The sequence below is a fragment of the Branchiostoma floridae genome, chromosome 10 (assembly GCF_000003815.2).
Source record: "Branchiostoma floridae strain S238N-H82 chromosome 10, Bfl_VNyyK, whole genome shotgun sequence".
Lineage (NCBI taxonomy): Eukaryota > Metazoa > Chordata > Leptocardii > Amphioxiformes > Branchiostomatidae > Branchiostoma > Branchiostoma floridae.
Window position 1 is genome coordinate 18635447 of NC_049988.1, and position 21924 is coordinate 18657370.

Consider the following 21924-nt stretch of genomic DNA (forward strand, 5'->3'; position numbering starts at 1 on the left):
GTTCCACAACTTGCCCAATGGTACTCATGACGTCGACGACGCATTTATATGTTTTTTTATCAAGAGTATAGATAGTTATTGGCCTTGAAACGCGTTCAGTATACGTTGGCTTCCTCATGCCGTGCCCTCCCCACATGAATTTGGCTAAAACAGCGCCCCTTAGCGATTTTGCCCTGCCCTCCAATGCACAAGCTATGAACTGCATAGTCACGTGGTACAACATGGCGTTCGAAAACTACCGGCTCGGCGACGACAGTCATTTGTTTTCGTGTTAGTTTTTAAGACTTCTTTTGGATAACATACATAAAATCACCATGAATTCTTGAGATAAGAACTGCAGGTTTGGTTTCAGACGATTTTGCAATTGATATAGAGTTTGTAGGATTTAGAAAGAGGGGACGAAGTTAGCGGTTGAGAATTACGATCAAAGCGGGCCATCTGTAACAGTGTTCTACGATCATAAATCGTCAATTTACATTGTTGGCAGGCTTTTCAAATATTTAGTCGGCTGCTTTGCTTGATGCAAACATATATCATAAATAAGATACATGCACATAGATCCTATAGACGTACTTCTTGCCTACTGAAGAGAATTTTCTTTTTCACAATTCACCTCGAAGTCTGCTCCGCCCATTGAAGTGACCGTAAACTGGTCCTGCACGTAAACTGGTAACCTTACGTTACATTTTTTCTCAGTAAGCTGTCAAATGTGGTTGGACAATCTTTGGAAATTATGATTCCAATGTTTAAACTGTCCAATAAAAATTTTCATACATCTAAGTTTGGTGCTGTCACCACAATGGCTGGATTGCAATATTATTTAAAGATTGTCAGTGCAGATATATGGAGATACCATATCACAAACTGCTGGGAATCTAATGAGGTTCACCCCAGAAGAGGCTGGGTGGCCTGACCCAAACCAACCTCCCAAAGCATTGGACAAGTTCCAGGTGCTATTCCTAAAGCACAGACAAAACATGGGGAATTCTCCTGTGATAATTATAGCCACTCAGTGCCCTGTGGAATCAAGGAATGTCACTACCGAATTCTGGAGATTCCAACATGAAATTTGACGACCGGTAGCTGAACTTAAACTTTATGACTCAACGTTTGGAATTTCTTTGAAGTGACGGCTGGAATTTTTTTAGGAAGATCCTTTCCTTGGGTCACATTCCCAAACAAGTGAACTTGACACCTTAATGGTGAAAGATTGGTTCTAAGGCCACACAATCTTATTTCCTTGGTTCTAGGAACGTTGTAAGGAAGAAGTTAAGCACAAAAAACTAAGGGAGGAAAAACCTACAGGTTGGACAAGTTTTCTAAAACTCACTTGTCCTATCGTGCAATGACATAAAAGACTTACTTGCCCAAATAAACTTTTTACTTGCCGGGATGTAAATGACATTTTTCTATGTATTTTTATTTCAAGTGATGGAATCTTTTATCATTGGCTCTATTTGTCTGTGTTGACCAATGCTTGATGGCTTGACTGTGAAATGGTAACAAGTAAATCAAAATCACACTCATGGAAAAATTTTACTTGCCAGATCGGAACAAGTGGGGTTGGGCAATTTTTGTGCTTGCCCGACCAGCATTTTCACTTGCTTGGGACAATCAGACTATTGGACTTGTCCAACCCTGACCTACATGTACGAAGACAGCATAAAAATGGGACTAGAAGAAAACGTGCATATGCCTGGATTCACTTTGATTAACCAAAGTACTAACTTTCGTCTCAGATCCCTTTTCGTGTTTATCTTCAAGTTTAACATGATTTCTTTATGTCCAAGAACTAACAAATTAAACTAGCATGGCCCTATTAAGGAACTTGAGCCTTGTACAGCACACGTTGGGCGCAGATGTTTGGAAGTTGTTTTTCAGGGTAACGTAACACTGTGCCTGAGGCATTTCCTTGGAAGTAAGTCAGGTTCGATTATTTTCTCACAAAAGACGCATTGCAACCTTTGAAAAAGCTTGCAGCAACTTTTTAAGCAAGATTTGCCTCTAACCTAAAAAATCATTGGCAAAGTTTCAAAAGAACTTGTTTTTACAAAGCTCAGTCAGCATGAGAAAAAGTTGTTAGGTATGGTTGAATTTGTATTTCTATAATTGTAGCAATTAATGCAATCATTCAATGATGTAACTGGTATGACATCTTAAGAGAAGCCTTTAGCAATGCTTTGTTCATTTTCCCACGGACTTTGTATATCTCTTACCACCAACAACTGACCTTTTGTTTTAGATGGATGTGTGCTACCTGTTTGATCAGCTTTGTCATGTTTTCAAAGAGAAAGACAAGCTCATTTATGTGCATCATGAAAATAATTACTTTGACCATTTCTTAGGTTTTAGAGAGTTTTAAAGCTTCTGATACCAAAATAAAAGTTCACCTAGAAGAAATACCATGAGTATAATTTTACATAAGTAACAGTATGTCTTGCTCAAATGAAAATTTAGAAGGATTAACAGAATAAACACTTTCAGTATCCAATTGTACAGAAGTGACATACTTCTTTGAGATACCAGAATCAGAAAGTGCACTAGGCAATATCCAGCAATTCAAACAGCTAGGGAAAAAAGTTATTTGCAGATTTTCTGTATGAACAATACAGAATTTGAAGCATAGCATATAGTTGTGTCACCCCTAAAATCCATACTAAAAGTGGACTCTTCCAATCCAACATCACAAGTAGTTACCAAGCAGATAGAGTAATGGTCCATGTCATTGTGTGTTTATTCACACCTCCATGTTAAACCTGATATCAGTTTCACTAGACACACAGGACCTGGATGGTCTGTCTTCTGCACACATTCCTCCCCAAACTTCAATAAACATTCCGCTTCCTACTACCAGACGGGTTGTTTATGTCCAAGTAAAAATGGAGTTTGCAAAAAAAAACTTCCTTTTGTTGGAAATAGCATGATAAAGTGAGTTCTTGCAGTTATATATATCGTGCAAACAAAAATAGATATACAAGTAGTTTACCCTATGGATAAAAATGAACTAGCATGACCATAATTTATATCCTGAAATTCAGCCAGGGACGTCTCGTATACTTCTTTTCTCATCCAACTCATTGTTTGAGAGCCCTGTTAATTTTCCTTCAATCCTTTGTTAAATCAAAATACCTTTTCTGAAAAGTTTCATCAGACCTTTTCATGACATCAAGTTCAGATAAAATTTTTCCCTGTCCAGCAAAAAGAAAATGTCTGTCCTGGAATAGAGTAGCCTGATTAAATCTCGCTTATAGCAGCCCGCCAAACATCCCCGGCCCTCTATGGGGCCAGTTACAGCCCTGGACAGCAGAGTTTGTGTTACACAGACTAGGAATAGAGGGACTGAGGTCCTGGATTGGAGACAGCTAGCCCTACATCCAGTATCAGACCATCAACCAAAAATGTTGCTAGAACAGATTTCTGGGGGAGGGACCTGGGCTGATGTTACCCTATCTTGTTTGGTCCCAATTGGATTTTGATTGACAACAGCCCTGTCAGGTACCCCTCACAGGGAGTGGGGGAGGGGTGATGCTGATTTGTTCCAATAATTAATCCCCCATTTGTTGTGACTTTGCCTTTTCCCTTGTGACTAGGTTACATTAATCATCCCCAAACAAGCTCAGAGTAAAAACACTTTGTCCAAAAAACTTTTGCTACAAAAATTCAAATGGAATCTGTGGTCTTTATCTTGGGGCATGTGCAGGTAGTTTGGAAGAAAATTCAACAGTATTTTTAGCACAAAAGATGAAGGATGGACAGAGAATCTTACAATCTCCAAGTAGATGTAGAGAGGTGAAATCGTAACATTTCTCAACCTCTGGCTGCCTTTTATAGAAAGGCCCAGTACTTGTAGGAACTTGAAGCTTGAGACATTACTATTTGTTTTACATCTGCTTGGAAATTAATCTTCATGCACACGATATGTCTGGAGAAAATTGGACTTCTTCAAGTTAATTCTCTTTAGATACTTGAGAACAAATTATAAGCCTAACTACTACTGTAACCGATAAGAAGAGGCTTAAGGAATCCGTGTTCCTGTCATCTCTATAATGTTAACCAATTGTGCCCTATTCTATCTGACAGGCAAAAATTGCCAGAACTCCTTCAAAGGTTTAAGTATTAACTATGAGGCAATTGGGTTGTATTCATCACAAGATGGCAGTTTAGTTTCATTAGAGGAAAGAGGTAGGGAAATTGTAGCTTGCCTAGTTCCAAGCTTATCTTAATTATAGCCACATGTTCAAATGAAGATTTGCTTGCTCTGAGAACACTGATGATGTTAGAGAATTTGAAATTATGATTATTATTATCACAGAACATGTACTGTATGTAACAGAAACAAACTAAGCATCAAGTACAACCTATTAGAAGTAGCAGCAAATTGACATTTCCTGTTCCAAAATAGCTCTAGCAAGATTTCTTGACATTCATGCTGCAAAGACACACAGGAAGTGTCTCAAAGGATGGCGGTAACGTCTTCCAAAGAAGGAAGCCAACAAGGTTACTTAAAACAATAAGGAACTGTTGAAAGAAACAATTCCTGAAACATGACATTTGACAAAGTATCCTGGTATGACACAGCAGAATGATGGTATTAAAATTGTTACATTCAACTCAACTAGAATATTTCATTTGCATATGAGTTGTACTAGTATGATGGTGTTACAGGTATGCGCTAGATTGTTTTGAGATGTTTTACTACGATGGCTCTTGAAAATCGAGATAAAATAATCCACTAGTTTAATATTACTTTAAGACCAAAAATAATTCTTACCAGTATGAATGCAGTAGTTGCAGTAAAAGTTGAGATACTTAAATCATAAACTGATATTAAGTTTCTAGACCTAGATATAGTGGCAACATTTTGTTTTTGTTAGAAGTGTGGCATGTATTTAGTTGTTTAGTTTGTTGTTTTAGCATTGATTGATTTTTCCCAGGTAAAACCCCCATATTTGTTCAATGACTCATAGCTTGAATAAGATTCATCCTTAAATACAGAGTGACCTAGTGTTACATGCACATTCAGATTACTAGCAGTCCACTACAGTTGTAAAACTATCCGACTAATGTTTCGCAGTTGAACTTGAAGCACAAAACTATTCTGCACATCTGCTCTCATGACACTCGGCATACTCCGACTTTACAGACTACAAGTTCACCAGACATAACATCAACACACATCGCCACTTGTGCTCACTTCATACTTTATACATAGTGAACTACTCCCTCGTAAAAAAAGTTCCTAAGATCTAGATTTCGTGGATGAAAGAAGAGTTTTTCCTTACCCATGTCTCCGAGTCCACTGGTGAGGGGTGTGATGATTCCCTCCATGTACTGTCGGTTCTTCTGGCAGGGAAAAACAAAACACAGGAGATCAGAGCTCTGGTAACACACAATTCCAGCCATTCGGGAACGCTATCAATCTCTGAGCAGTCACTGGTTCGATTCCCGCCTGTCCTCCAATATGCTTGAACAGGATAAAACTCAGAAGAGTGGAGAACTATTCCTTCAAGGCTGCAGAGATGACATATCCATGGAATAAACTGCACTAGAGTGACCAACTGACTGCAATGTGTGCAATGAAAAAACGCTATCAATCTTAGCAGTCGCTGGTTTGATTCCCGCCTATATCCTCCAAGAGTTCAAGTAGAACAAACTCAGAAGAGAACTATTCCTTCACGGCTGCAGTATAATGACATATCCGTGGAGTAAACTGCACTGGACTGACCGACTGACTGCAATGTGTGCAGAGGACCTACAGGAAAAAACACAGTGGGCACACCAGCGGTGGTGTCGCAAATCTTTCACAAGTAGGTGCGAAATGTGGCTTCCATTATTGGCAACCCACTAGCTCTATCTTCAAACACAAACACTGTCCAGAAGGGGGCCATTGCAAAGTTGACACCTGAACACATTGAAAGACCCAACCAAACTTCACAAAATAAAGAAAAAACATTTGAAAAGAACGTACCCATTTCAGACTGAAGCTCTGTCGGCGATAACACGAAAGCAAGAGAACTCGGACCACCTCCATAGTGTCACTGAAAGGTTTTAACCTGTTTGCTTGGAGGAGAGACTAGGAAATGTACTCTAACTGGTGACTCTCACATTACTTCACTTTGATCTCAAAACCCAATGCCACATGTGTCCAATCGGACTGTACCATCCAGCCAGACACAACAGGGGTGGCCAACAGGATGTCGAGTATTTGTGGCAATCCAGATGTTATTGGTGATAACATAACAAGGCTTGGCAAAAGATTGGATCAGTCCAATTGAGGAGGTGGGGTAATTTGTTTAGCCGAGTGAATGGACCGTGTAAAATATGCAAGATGATAAATAATGGATCTCTGCAAAGATGGTGAATTATGATTGAGTTGAGCAAAGGAATGTTGTAAATATTAAGTGCTATAACTATCCATTGGAAGGACAATTTGAGGAAATATGGAATAAAGTAGTGAGATCATAGGTAAAATAGTTTTTTTCAAGTACAGTCAAATGTACGAGTGACCACTTCTACTTTGATGTTCAGTCAAACCAGTCAGCCATTGAAAATGATTCAAACCTGTACTAGTCAACACCTCTACATATTAATGACCAAAGTTGGTACCTTGGATAATTTTCCCCACTGACACAGGTTAAGAATCCACCTGTCCACATAGAACAGATTTTATTTGTCCTGAGTGGTCATCTTGAGCAGGTTTGACTTAACCTCCTTTAAAATCACAATGCATTTTTCCAAAAAGGCATCAGGCCTAAGTTAACCTTCCATTTGGGTTGTTTATAAACAGTTTATCTGATAAGCCAGACATATTCAGGTCTAGGTCACCTGGCCCTGAATCAAAGTCTGTTCCACCCATAAAAGCCATTTAGGGCAGAGCAGATGTTACAGGGACTCTCCTAAACACACTGTGAAACATTACAACTTGCTCAAAGTATAATCTTCTCATGTCATCTTTCATAGTATAAAGGTGTAAAGCTCAAAGTTCCATCAACTTTCATAATTCCACTGGGTGCCATAATACTGCCATGTCAAAAAACGGTAGTTTAGAGGTCTTCTCAAGATTGTCTTGAACACCTAAATATCTGAACTGTATATTCCTGAGGATTACTGATGCTGCATTGGTTCATTTGCTTTGATCACTTTAGATTTGTGTTTTTTTCTGATATGACACCTGGTGGAATTATGAGAAGTGATGTTACATGTGAAGGAAGCATATTTTCACTTTTCATTTTGCTCTTATTTTACAGGGGCAAAATATAAATTATTTAATCAATTAAATCACAGTTAAGTAATAACAAATGGCCATGACTTTTCTTTTTGTCTTTTCATTTCAAGTATCATTTGTATCGGGGTTACCTTCACCTTTGCCTGAGATAAATTTCATAACTCAAAAAACGAACCAGCATTAAGTTGCGAAACTCAACCACCTGCCATATGGAAGCACTTTGCTGCACAAAAGATTCATGAAACTCAGAAGGTTTGGCACCACCTTGCCAAGTGTCAGTCATCAGGCTGAGAGTGCAGCTACCGTTGGCGCCACTTTACAGTAAAAGTGGAGATGTTTGCAGCGGTTTTATGTCTGCGTTTTTTTACTGGAAACCTATTTACTATGTAACTAAAGTACCACAAAGATTTCTCCTATAACAGAAAAAAACCAGGACGTCAATTTCAACTGCGAACTTGTTTAAAATAACACCAAACGTGCCATTTTCTCCCAACCACAAACTCAAATCCCCGCAGATTGGGACTGTCTTCCGGACCCGGCCTTCCGTGCCTGGCCGGAAATCTGCTTGTTGGGACAGAAATTTTTTTTACTCAGTCTGTACCAAAAATGCAAACTTCATGACACAAAATTGATGATAAATGTATTTTCATATAGGCTTCAAATGACGTTAAACATAATGATTGCAAAATAACAAGATGAGCTTCCAAATAATGAGTTGGAAGGATACAACTTTAAAGTTGCAGACAGCCCTGCTGCAAATATTTCCTTTTTTACAGTATTCTTATCGACATTGACCTTTTGTACCCCTAACAGAGTCTGGAATTTCCTGTTACAACACTTTTGACATTGGCCATGACTGCCAAGCTGCTGTGCAATGTTTCACCATCACAGGATACTCCAACATTCCTTAACATCACTTAGTTTTTTTTCTAAATAAAGAAAGTCAATCTAAGGCCACAATGACTATAAATTGTTACTCTATGAAAAATGGAGGTATAGTTTTTGGTGTGTCTGTGTGACTGTTTAATGTGTTTATTAGTGGTCACCATAGCTCTAGAACTTCTGGATGGATTGTAATAATTTATGATATTTGCTATATGTGGGTAGGTGTGGGGAAGATCAAGGTCAAGGTTGACTTTGGGCCCCCTGGTGTGTGACCTTGCTGGTTCAGCACATGAAAAATGCTGACCTAGAAAATCAAGGTGAAAAAAGGTGAAGATTGATTATGTCATCTTTCATCGGTGTCTTAATCTGTATCCGTTGTATTTTTATATTGGAGCGAGGTCTAGTAAAGCCGTGCCCTCACCTGCTCCCTTGCCCCTTTCACATCAGTGGTGAATTTCATTAAACAAACAAATGAACAAAAAGGGTCTGAGGTATTTGGACCAGTTGTGAATATAGCAATATTGAAATTTTCCTCTGCTTTTATGATGCTAATGTTTGCAATGTCTCACCATCACAGGATATTCCTACATTCCTGAACATGACTTTTTAAAAATCTAAATAAAGTAAGTCAAACTAATTGAAAACAAGGCTGAACCGGAAAATCAAGGTGAATTAACAGGGTCTGAGGGCAAAGTCTGCACGGTTGGGGCTTTTGGCCCAGTTGTGAATACAGCTGCAATATTAAAGTTTTTCTCTCCGCCCGAGGGCCTGCCTTTTTACCTGGGTGCCATCCGACCTCCAAGCAGATGTTTGGCTCCAGCTGTTTTTTTACTGGTTTTCAGGCATTTTTGTCTGTATTTTGTCTATATTTTGTCTCTTTTTTTTCAGGTATGCTGTAGAGTGGCAAGGGTGTGTATATTGTGGAGTGTGTATTGGAATTCTGGAATAGTATCGTTAAAATCCACCTTGGGAGAGGGGAGTACATTTAGAGTACTCTCCAAGCATAGAATAGGCTCCGGCTGTTAAATGACGTTTTTGCCTTGCCGCCAGGCAAGGCTTTACGCCAGCTTTCTTCCATGGTTAGACGGACCTGTTAACCCAGCCCTTCCAAAGCCCCTTCCAAAGGCCCGTTTTTAATGGGGGTATAACAAAATCAAAAAAGAAAGAAAACTAGACAAGAGAGACAAGACGTTTTTTCACTGTTTTCATTTTTTTTTTTACATCATTTCAAAGAACATACAAGAGAAGAAGGAAAGAAAAAGGGATGTGTCAAGCTACCCACAACAGGTTACTTGTCCGCCGAGCTCCCACCAACCCACTCCTGCCAACTTGACACATCCAAATAAAAAAGACATACGAAACGTACAAGACAGACAGTTCATACCAGACTGATACGACTACAGGGGGGAAGCAGGGGATTAAAAGCGTAGTCGCAGTTTTCCCCCGTCGACCCTCGCCCACTGCACTGAGCACCACAGAGACATAAACGTTGTTTCGTTCAGACGTACAAAGTCAAGCTTTATTCTTGAGCTTTCCTTGCCGAGTTTCATGGCTTAGTTAGACAATGGTACATTTCAGGCGAGTATTAAGACGCTCTTCTAGACGCATATTACTGTATGTGGTCCAGCGTAATAAATCTACGCTTTAACTCACCATGTTTATATAAATATATATCACAAATTGCATCAGAAGGAACTTAGTTTGTAATAAAAAATAATGCATATTCATTGTGGGTCAAAAAGTTTTACAAAACCTGTTTAATGTGCCAATAATTCATCTGATATAAATTATGATAATGAGGAAGGAGGGGGGCGACATGTGGAACTCGGGATTTTTAAGCGTAGAATCTAGTCTAACTTACCAAAATAACATAAAATACGCGGCAAGGCACAGCTTTTTTAAAAAGATTTCTTGTTTTAGTGGTTTTTATTGGGCTTTCGATACAATACAACATAGAAAGCCCGATAAAAACGACTAAAAAAAACGTTTAAAAAACAGCCGGAGCCTAACCTCTGCTTGGAGAGTACATTTAGGGTACATTTAGCCTAATCCCACAATAAATCAGCCACTAAGTCTGGAGTAAACAGGTCATAGCCCACCACTCTGAATCCCATTAGTGTAAATGTTTGTAAAACAGATAAGCCTGGAGAAGTGATTTATTGTCCACTCAACCCACAAACCAGCCAGTAAATGATGCTTTGATTTACTCTCAAAGCAGAGGTTAGGCTCTGGCTGTTTTTTTTTTCAGTCGCTTTTATCGGGCTTTCTATTTTGTATTGTATCTTGAATGTATTGTCAAAACCTACTGGCTGGCATACTTCAAGAAAAGCTTAGCTTCAAGAAAAGAGTACCTTTAATTGCAGTTGCTGCACTGTGTATGTCTGGGGTAAAGACAACATAACGCTAGTTCACCTTTCTCTGCGGGGTAACCTATATCCGCTGTTTTTAAAATCGGGTTATAGGATTTAGGGATAGCAAGGCTCCACCTATCAATGCTGTGCCCTAGACCAAGTGGATAACATTACCCCTGTCTTTATGGCTTCAACAAAAAAACTATATGACTATACCTTAAATACTATATACCTTTCTATCTACTCTGTGTCTAGTACCATTTTTGAGAACCATGTGAACAGGTGGTTTTTGAGTAGACCGTTTGAAAGCTTATACGTGTTCTCCATATGGCTCTTATCTAGATAATGTACAGTCTGAGACTTTGACATTTTCTTCTGCAAAATGGAAGGTTGTGACCTACAAACCTTTACCTAAATCACACAAGCCTTAGTTGCTATACTACCGGTAGTCCCAACCAGGGCTGTTTCCAAGATCTGCCTCTCTGTTCCAGGACGAGATTTGCTATTGAGGACAAATTTTTTTCCATTTGAAAAATATTTTTGTAAGTTCAAGATACCAATTTCAACAATACAAATTAACAACATTAGTTTTTAAATTCCAATTCAATGAAATTTATTTTTTTTCAATGTCCCAACCATTAATCATTATTGATAGTTAAGGTCTCATTGATGAGTTTCCTCTTCCCATAGACTTCTATGTTATAATTCGTGTTTTACTTGGTCGCCTTTATAATGAAGCTACATGAAATGTTAGCAGATTTTTCATTCTATGTTGAGCAAATTTACTCTATATAATAGAAAAAAATTGCCAATGACTAGAATCCATAGGTTTGTTGTTTATATAGCAATTACAAGCTACAATCAGTCAATCCCAGCAAAAGGCACTTTTTCCTTGCTAGCGTACAACCGCACCACTCAGAACCCAGGACTGTGTACCTCCGACCTAGCGCGCGGCTGTCAAACTTTACCTGCTGATTTCTTCAGTTACAAGCAAGCTTTCACCAATCTAACTTTTGATATCAGTTCGGCTGGGCAAAAGCGAATTTCTCACCGCTTTCAACATGCGTCTATGCAGCCGTTCAGTTTTTGGCTCGGATCTATTTTAGGGTACCCACTCGCGGAGTAATACATCAATGAGACCTTAATGCCGTACAAAATTGGCATAGATTAAAACTCTTTTGAAATGGCATTCTATGATCCATGCCAATTTTTCAATGATTCAGTGTTTTTTCAGAAATACAAAGCAAAACAATAACAAGTTTTAGAATCAAGTCCAATTTCTGATGAATCAGTCGTCGGAATTTCTGACAAATGCCTTGCGGCTACACCCATACATAATGTATAAGTCACACCCGTATGATGGTAAGGCAGGTTTAAAGCCATGTTTTTTGTCCACCATCGATTGTCAATAGACCATGAAGTGCCAGGTGGCCCTATCAATCACTTTTCTCCATTGTTTAATTGATTCTCGAATGTAATTGTTGTCAATACTTTAATTTCTTCCAGCTCTATTTTATGACTTTTCTTCTTCTTTGATTACCAGGCCTGGAGGTTTAGGTACTTGAGATAGGCAGGTGGGCTTTTTCAACCTGCTCATTCCCAAAACCATTTCAAAAATGTTGTGAAAAGGGAGATTCTTGAATGTGACTTGTCATTAGTTCTTTCCTTCAAGGTTTTTCATCTCCAACAACTATGCGTGGAGGTCTATGACCTAGGTTGGCAGGTAACGTTTTTCAAGTAACCTGGAATCCAGTCCAGTGTTCTAAGCCATTTTTTTCCGTCCCCTGAATTTTTTAAAAATTTCAGTGCAAAGATCCAGTTGATTGGGTGGGTGTATGCTCCCCTGGGAAAATTTTGCTGATATTTCCTGCATTTTGAGGGCAAATTCTGCTGGTAGATTCTGCTTGGTTCAATGGCATCTGTTTTAATATCTTTACCTGCCAATTTTTGTCCATCATAGAAGACTGAAGCTCTGGTAGGATTGGAGGAAGCTCTAGAAAACCTGGTAGGATGTTCATGAGGTACGACTTTTGATGATTCTTGAAGGTGATTGTCATCAATACTTTTTCCCTCAAAATTTTCAATAAATTATATCAATAAGCATCTGCTTTATGACCTTTTTCATCTCCGAGACCAGGCCTGGAGGTTTAGGTACTTGAGATAGGCAGGTAACCTTTTTCAATCTGCTTACTCCAAAACCACTCCAAATGCTGTGAAAAAGGCTTCCTAATAGCAGACAGGTTAGACAGATTAAAAGATACGAAGTCACCCTTTAGAACACAGGTGGTGTTGGGGAGCGTATTTAAAGCCTTTTCCCCCTAGCAACATGAGGTGTTTTTGCCTGTTTTTACTTAACACATTTGTGAGATGTGTGTTTTACCTTGCCAGAGGGATATACCAGTTATGTTTGTGAACACTTCAGAAATGTCAGAACTTTAATGTGACTTCAAACATAGATTTTCACTATACATAATTCTCAAAGCTATACTGAATGAATATCTTTTAATGTGGCATTGCACAGCTTAATGACAAAGCCCAGAGGTCCTGGGGTCGAGTCCCCTTACATGCTCCCCCCCCCATGTCGTACCCTTGGGAAAGGCACTTTACACCACTTTCCTCACCTCACTGGTGAAAATGAGTACCTAGTTTTGGTTAGGGTTGTTCTTTGGATAGGACAATAAATGCAGATTCCGTGTATGAGGAGAGACATACCTGGAGCACGTTAAAGAACCCACTGCACTTATCAAAAAGAGTACGGGTCCTTCCTGTTGTGAGTGGTCCGTTAGATTTGTCAGGACTGCAGCTTGTACTGTTCAGTGCAAGTTATCTCCGTTACAAACAGTCATTATACTCACAAAGGTAACAATATTGCTTCTTACATTTATGAATGTTAGACATACAGGTACACTAATATTTGAAGGCGATTCAATCACTACAACTAGATAAAAATGGGAATTTACTTCCAGACGTTTCGAGTGACATGCATCACTCTTCTTCAGCGTAGAATGAGCTAGCTGAACAAAATTGCTTCTTGCTTGATATATCTGCAAGCTTAATATGTTCCTAGAGCTACCGATGAAGAACTGAAGATTGAATAAGATACATTGTACAAATGCTGATATATGAACTTAGAAATGAATATATGTCCCGGCCTCTGAAATTTTGCATCATTCAAGCACATTAAAGCTCAGAAAAACGGCTTGTTCAAGAACACATTTTTACCTCTCACAAAAAATTTTGGGAAAAGCTCCTTGAACATTAGAAGCAAATCATTCAATAACAGATTTTCACCAGAGTCTCATACACACACACATACAAAATCAGAACAAGCAAAATGTAGAAAAAACTGTCACAGTACCTTCCAGATAGTGGAGCAAAGAGCAGCTGAGACTAAACCTGCCTTTTTCTTCTAATGACAACAGGGACTCGTTAAAACCTGATCACCACAATTCTCCAAAGCTCTGCTATCTGTTTAGTCTAAAGCCTTCCCTTCTCCCTCTTGTCCACCGATGGCCATAAATTATTCAGATCTTCTAATTCAATTATCCTGGCCATTTGAGGCCATCAGGCGCTCTCGTCGTGGGCGGAGTTTGGGCCAATTATTGCCGTCGTCCCTCGTTTGTGCCGTTATTTCTGCAGGTAAGGCCACACCAATTTCATTTGTTGTTTCTCGGATTTTTTCAGAAAAAAATTGGGTCGGTCCGTCAAAAAAAACTTAAAAAACAAACTCGGGGGTGGGAGAGATTGGACAGGAAAACCTTGTGGGCGGAGTTTGGGCCAATTATTGCCGTCGTCCCTCGTTTGTGCCGTTATTTCTGCAGGTAAGGCCACACCAATTTCATTTGTTGTTTCTCGGATTTTTTCAGAAAAAAATTGGGTCGGTCCGTCAAAAAAAACTTAAAAAACAAACTCGGGGGTGGGAGAGATTGGACAGGAAAACCTTGTGGGCGGAGTTTGGGCCAATTATTGCCGTCAGCCCTCGTTTGTGCTGTTATTTCTGCGGGTAAGGCCACACCAATTTTATTTGTTGTTTCTCACATTTTTTTTCCAGAAAAAAATTGGGTCTGTCCATTGAAAAAAAAATGAAAAAAAAAAAAAAAACTTTTCAAAAAGTCAGGAGTGCCGTTATTTCTGCGGGTAAGGCCACACCAATTTTATTTGTTGTTTCTCTGATTTTTTCAGAAAAAAATTGGGTCGGTTGGTTGAAGAAAAAAAATGAAAAAAAAAAATTTTCAAAAAGTCGGGGGTAGGAGAGATTGGAAGACAGGAAAACCTAAACTTTCAACATTTAGGGGGTCCCTGGTAGCGAAGTCCAAAGTTTGAAGAAAAATGATAAACGTACCGTCCAAAAAAAAAAAAAAAAAATTTTCAAAAAGTCGGGCGTAGGAAAGATTGGACAGATTGAAAACCTGAACTTTCAACATTTAGGGGCTCCCTGGTAGCAATGTCCAAAGTTTGAAGAAAAATGATAAACGTACCGTCCAAAATAAGCATGTACAGCTACTGAAATTTGAGGGGCATAGTTGATTTGAGAAAGGAGAGGCAGTGAAATTTTGTCAACACGAGGTGTGGCCATCAATTTGAAATTTAAAAAATTTTTTTTTTTTCAAATCGGAAAAAATAGGGTCGGGAAATCCGAGAAACAAGAAATAAAATTGGTGTGGCCTAAGAGTGTTCGTCGGTTCTTCGGCAAATCACATGTTGCACCACACGACCGTCAGGCTACTTCAACAAGAAATCTTGACTCCCCCTTGAGGGCAACTCGTTGACGTTTTGACGACGGTTATGTTCATAATAAGTGTAAAGTGGTGCAAAGAAGATGCCGTTATTGTTTAAAGATCAAGCTACTAGTTTTTTATGGTCTCATTTTTCTCAGTGTCCTATTTACCACAAACTTACAACACGAGGAAAAATGTGCAAAATAGCAGTTTCTCAGGCAACTGGATATGATTTTGGAACCATATCCAGTTGGTTTCATAAGTACATTTTACTGCTATTTGGAATATCTTATAACCTGGATATTTAACCTTCATCGACAAATGAAGCAAGAATGTTTGTTCTGTCTTCTGTATCTATCTGTATCTATATAGCCGGTATAACCGCCATTTAGCGTAACACACCAGCTTCGCAGGCACGCGGTGCGGCAGCAGCTGGTTATATTACACTGAACGATCCGTCACGCCTAACTTTTGCACATCTATCTGCAAGCGTTCTTTAAAACTATCCAGAGAAGATGCCCCTACTGTACTTGGTGATAACAAATTCCAATCTACGTCGATAGTTCTGGGAAAATACGAATTTTTGAACACATCAATCCTAGCTTGGAAACTCTGGTACTTGAAGTCATGGTCTTCTGACCACCTATCCTATTGTTCTAACAGTGAACTTACAACAACTGTGAAATTAAATCTCCTCAAACTTAAAGGCATTTAAACTCAAATGCATTTACATGTACAGTGGTGACAAGCCTCATAAATAATGCCTGTTTGTCAACTGAACGATGCAACATTATTGTACATTGAAATAGCAGTATCTAGTATATCATAGTGTAAACATTTCAAACAAGCATGCATGACTCTTAATTACATTTTATTTACGTTGTTGTAGAGATTTGGAGGGGGGGGGGGTAGCATTAACAACGCTCTACGCTTAATTCAGAAAGGCACGGGCTACGGATTAATGTTAAATTTGGCAGGCTAACTCCCGGCCAAAATCATCCGTCACGAAGAATGCATCAATTACGCTCCACGTCAAACTTGAGTGGCCTGGTTTCTGGATTGCGAGGAAGCTTATGTTAAACGGCCGATTACATTGCCCACCCCTAATTAACGAGAAGATGATAAGCATCTTTAAGAGGCAGACAGGATATGCCGGATCCATAATTGTATGGTGTGCATTTGTCACCAAGCAACAAGGCCGACTTTGAAAGAATCAAAGGATATCATCAATGATCTTATTTTAATAGGAGGATGAAGCATCATGATTTTCAGACCCTCTATCTCTGTCTTATACAATTATCAAGGACCAAACCATTTGGAACATAGAGGGGTGACTTAAAACATGACAGGTGGATAAACTTTTTTTTTTAACGTACAAAGTGAGTGATAACGTTACTCACGGATATAAAACTTTGGAAGAGAAATGGTTCTATTACAAGAAGACAATGCAGCAAGAAATGTCGGATAAAATTTGCTGCCAAAAATTGGAAATGGTTTGAAACCTCGTTAGCTAAGTCTCTAGAGATCAGGAAGGCGGATCTGGAAGGCAGAACCCATTCCTCTCCTTCTACCATCATTTACCTACCAACCGAAGTAAGGTACCCATTTTGATACCTGGGAGGAGTGAGGAAAGCCGTGACATATGAAGGGATTCAAACCCAGGACCTCTATGACGTTAGTTCACCTTTATCCATTGGGTAACTTATTTCCATTTTTTAAAACAGGGTATGTATAGATATCAAGTCAACAGAGGTTACTTTAAAAAAATACATTTTCAGGATGTTGCAGTTTGAAACCACCACCCGTTGACAAAGTATCCCTACATACCCTGTTTTTAAAACAATGGACATAGGTTACCCCACGGATAAAGGTGAACTTGTGTTATATCTGGGTTCTGGGTCAAACACCCTAACTGTTATGCCAACACAATGCAACATGGAATACATTCGGCTCTACTAAAGTTTCAACCACGAAATTTAAACCACTGCGAACACTTCATTTTCTTCTTATTGTGAAATCAAATCTATTTGCCCTCCTGCTATTATGTCTGGGCCAACACTAATGGATTGATTTTTTGGTGGGGCTGGGAATTTTATCATCTCCAAACAGATGCTGGGGCTACAGTATTTTCCAGTTGCTCTGTATCTTTCTCTCCTCAGTTTGATTCTGAAAAGGGCATGGCGATTCAGCCTTCCCCAAACATCTGCTTGGAGATTAGGAATTTTAGTCTATGAAATCTGATTCTGAGATAATCCACAGAGATCAGGAAATCTTGGATTTCTGGTGGATTAGCGAAAGATGTTGGGTTGATTGTAGGGATGAAGATTAAATAGATAATCCTCTGTGGCTCTATTTTCATGTACAAATATGGATCTCTCTCTTGAATTTTGTGTGAAAATAGTACAAATGAGTCTGCACATGTGATTTTTTTGTATGAAGGTAACAAAAATCTTTCACTTGTTTTTCTACCTAAAACAGGACTGTCTCCAGCTTTATTTTTTGCATCTAACTAATTGTTTGGGAGACCATGTTGTTTAATTTCACAGTTAAATGTGCCATTGCATGAAAATACATTTAAGCCCGGTATGAAAATACAATTCTCATCAGTTTCATGTCATGAAATTAATATTTTTTTGGGGGGACAGACAGGATGAGATTGTTCCACTCCAACAAGCAAATCAATCAATCAATGAAAATGGTTTATTATCAGAACTGAATTGTGTCTTGTTTACAAGGACGGAAGGATGGGTCCTGGACACAGCCCTGGTTTGGGAGAATTAATGATAGAACATGGAAGGGATAGTGGAAAATTACATGTTATATAATCATATTCACCATAACATGTTACATAATCATATTAACGTCTTTACCAGGAAAGCAACTTCTGGAAGTTAACATACAGGATAGTTAAAGTTGTTTACTCCATTTTTTCTTGGAAGAAGAAAAGAACACAGATGGGACATAGGGAAATTACCATGGTTATATAACGGTTACCGTAATTTAAGCTTGTTTAATCCAGTCGGGCTTAACCAAGACGTCACCTTAGCACGTAACACCTGCGTTGCCATATCATATTTCATTCTCACATTGGAACGACAATCAATTATATATTTTGGTCCCTAAAAAAACATTGTTTTCTCTCTTGTTTCTCCTGATTCTTCTTAATTTTGTTCGAAAAGATGCAAATTGAATGCTTTCATTTTGGGGAAAATCATACAAACTTTCTTTTTCCAATTTGGAAGACAGAAAGAAAAGATATGGGATGATGCGATAATAGCATGTTGCATAAGCATAATCTAAGTTGTATAATCCAGTTTGTAAGTAAACACACATATCAAATTTCTCACTTTGTAGGGAGCATTAATTATACAGTATTTCAATCCCTTCCCAAAGGTATTGTTTTCTCTCGTGTTTTTTCTGTAACAGTTGTTTCTTCTACAATTGCAACAAACATGTTCCAAAGAAAGATGCACTGTGATTTTTGATTTACCATCAGAAGTGTAAAGAATTCAAAATACATTCTTCTTCTCCCATTGTATCAAACATTTTCCAAATTTAAAGATGCTGCATTTTGGTTTTGTAAATTACGTGTAATGTGGAGCAAGCTCACCATACAAACTTTGTTATTCTAGCCTGATTAAATCTCGCTTATAGCAGCCCGCCAAACGCGGGGAGGGGCCAGTTACAGCCCAGGACAGTGGAGTTTGTGTTACACAGACTATTGTTATTCCATCTGAAGAGCAAAACTTCTAAAAGAAAGCAGATGGAACAGTGGGATAAAAACATGTTATACAACCTGAACTTCAAATCTGTTTAGACATCACTGTTATGACATTTCTATGCGTAGGACAGTGAGAAACACCTGTGCTCGGTATCAAATTCCCTTGTCACTTTTGAACGAGCATTAGTCCAACAAAAACTTGGCAACGTCAAAAACATTTTGTAACATATTGTAGAACAATACTGTTTGTATATGTCAAATGAAATTTCACTTTCCAGGCTTTAGCCAAAGCTTTTCAACTATCTTTGGAAACCTAACTATATTGTTATCAGGAAATATTGTACAAAGGAATTTCTTCTGCAGATATCTTAAACCATAACATAATTTTTCAATGTATCCTTTTGAAGAAAGAGTCTCTAACATATTAAGCCCTTTGCTTTTAGATCTATGCTCGATCCTCAACAAATAAATGTGAATAAAATTAACTTTATATTCTTGATAATGCAGTGCATCAGCGGTAAATGCAACTGTAGGAATTTTAGTTTACATTAAAGATACATTCCTATATCCACTCAACTTGAGACAAACCCTCTTCATCTTTCATACAAAAAACACAAACAAAACAGTTCACAGCAGGGACTGATACAGTGGTGACTGTGTAATAGTTGGTTGACCTCAAAGCATCACAAACATAACACAAAGGCAATGTTTTTATCAAAGAGACACATCCTGCTTTTTGTGCGACATGTCGGTGTGTTACCAAAATACCCGCTGACGGCATGTGACGCACGCGACTGTTTTGTATGCACGGTTCGTTCTGAGAGATGAAAACGAATTGTTAATGCAAAAAGGCAAAGTTGAAGACGCATTTGATAACAGCTGTTTCTTTGACGTATTTGCTTGTATCTGACTCATCTAACATTGCTCTTGTGGAGTTCTTTTACCAGTTGATGTCACGCTGTTTTCAGATTTGTTTCACTCACATGTAAAACTATGAGGCTCTAGGCGTAAATTACAGCTTTTTATCATATTAACATTAAACACTTGCAGAAGCATGAAGTAAAGTACACGTACATGTATGCACTTGACTACGTGTGGTGCCATGTGCTTCGGAGAATCGTGCGTCGAGAATTTCAAATTAAGCACTCGTGAATCAAACAGATCTCAGTGTTCTCACAAGGATATGTTCATAGTATAGGAGCATCTTAGCGCAGCAAAGCTACATGTATGTGGCAAGCAATACAAGTGTGATCATTGTAGGGCTTACTTAGGGATCTGGGGGAATCCTCCCCCGAAAGGCTTTGACTCCCTCATTGATTTTGGGCCCAAATCAATGCGTAGGGGCCCAAAACACAGTGTAGGGGACCCCTATGCTGAAAACTGAACAGTGGATCTTAAAAAAGACAATCAGATGAAATTGTCGCTACATGCACGTACCAACAATCCATCTTATTTAAAAATGAATTTTTGCATCTTAGTCCAATGCAGGGATATTTCTGTCCACAGGATGGAAATTTTCTTTTTGGGCCGGAACATGAACTTGATAAAAAAATATCCATGTTAGCTAAAAACAACAGATCTAACAACAAAAATTAACAACAACTAGAGTTCGGCGACCTCATACCTCCATGAAATATTCAGTGTTTTTGTCGATTTTATGTTTGTTGATGATGACTTGTATGTAATGGTATTCGTGTTATTTCTACTAGTTGTGTGGACAGTTATCACATGGGCACCATGATGGTAACATGCAACAGGTGTGGGGAATCTTTATGATGTTTACATTATCACGTTATTATAGTACTGGCAACTTGCAAGGTAGAGAGTATGTTTCAGAATTCATAACAAATAACTGCGACACATCAGGATACAAGCACATCTTCAACACAAGCAATAAGACACAAAATGTCCATCAACCAATACCCACATATATATGTTACGGGGACAAGTTTATGCCAGATATATAATAATTCAAGTACATACCAACACAACATCAGCGTAACGCCACGTGGAGCACGAAACATCTATCAGCACAAACGAAGTATAGCACACCAGGTCCCCAAAGGCACAAGTGGATAAATACAAAGTTAATTATCATATTCAAATATGAGTACGAAACCAATCCACCCAGCCGTTCTTGAGTCAAGGCTATCGTTTCCCCCAAACAGTTGTTGTCAACTGATCCAAAAAAAAAAATATGTTCAAGGCTATCACTGGCGAAACAAATCACCTCACCATCTGCTTGGAGATAAGGTGATTAACAAAGAGGGAAACCACGATGACTGTTTCAATATATCGCAGATATAGGGGTGATTTCTTATATTATTACATCGATTATATCGACAGATACGAGGCCCAAAATCTAATCAGTTCCAGCTATCATCACACCCCACCAACACATCAAGTATGAAACCAATCCACCCAGCCGTTCTTGAGTCGAGGCTATCGTTTCCCCCAAACAGTTGTTGTCAACTGATAAAAAAAAAACATATGTTCATTGCTAGGGCTGGGTACCGGTACAGAAAATTCAGGTCCAGGTCCGGTTCAGGTCTAAAGGATCAGGTCCAGGTCCGGACCTGAACCTGGACCTGATTAAGTATGACTCATACCAATGGTCCATTTCACTACAAAGAAATCTGTTTGGTGGAGTATTAGACTTACACTGGCGTTTTAAAATCCTACAACGTTAACTTAACTTGTACGATTGGCTGTAAAACTTGGTAGAAATTACTGCAAACTCTACACTACTTCACTCTTGTTATTTTCTTCCACCTGCAAGCGCCAAAAACGTGTGAATGCCTGATAAAACAATCTGTTAATTTTCTAATCGGTCCAACATCCGGTCCACCTAATTTTTTCAGGTCCGGTTTTTCTGGACCGGTCCAATAAGAAAAAACGGTTTTGTACCGGTACGCTGTACCGATACCCAGCCCTATTCATGGCTATCACTGGCAAAACAAATCACCTCACCACCTGCTTGGAGATAAGGTGATTAACAAAGAGGGAAACCACGATGCCTGTACC

At 38.8% G+C, this 21924-nt stretch overlaps 1 protein-coding gene across 1 annotated transcript in view; it reads right to left on the reverse strand.

Annotated features, from left to right (window-relative positions):
- The window catches only part of LOC118424000 (rap guanine nucleotide exchange factor 4-like), a 66346-nt gene extending 60711 nt beyond the window's left edge, over positions 1 to 5635 (reverse strand). The window contains exon 1 of the mRNA XM_035832381.1: positions 5283 to 5635. Within this exon, the coding sequence (XP_035688274.1) occupies positions 5283 to 5403 (121 nt within the window). The 5' untranslated portion in view covers positions 5404 to 5635. The remainder of the gene's footprint in view (positions 1 to 5282) is intronic.
- Positions 5636 to 21924: the final 16289 nt, after the last annotated feature.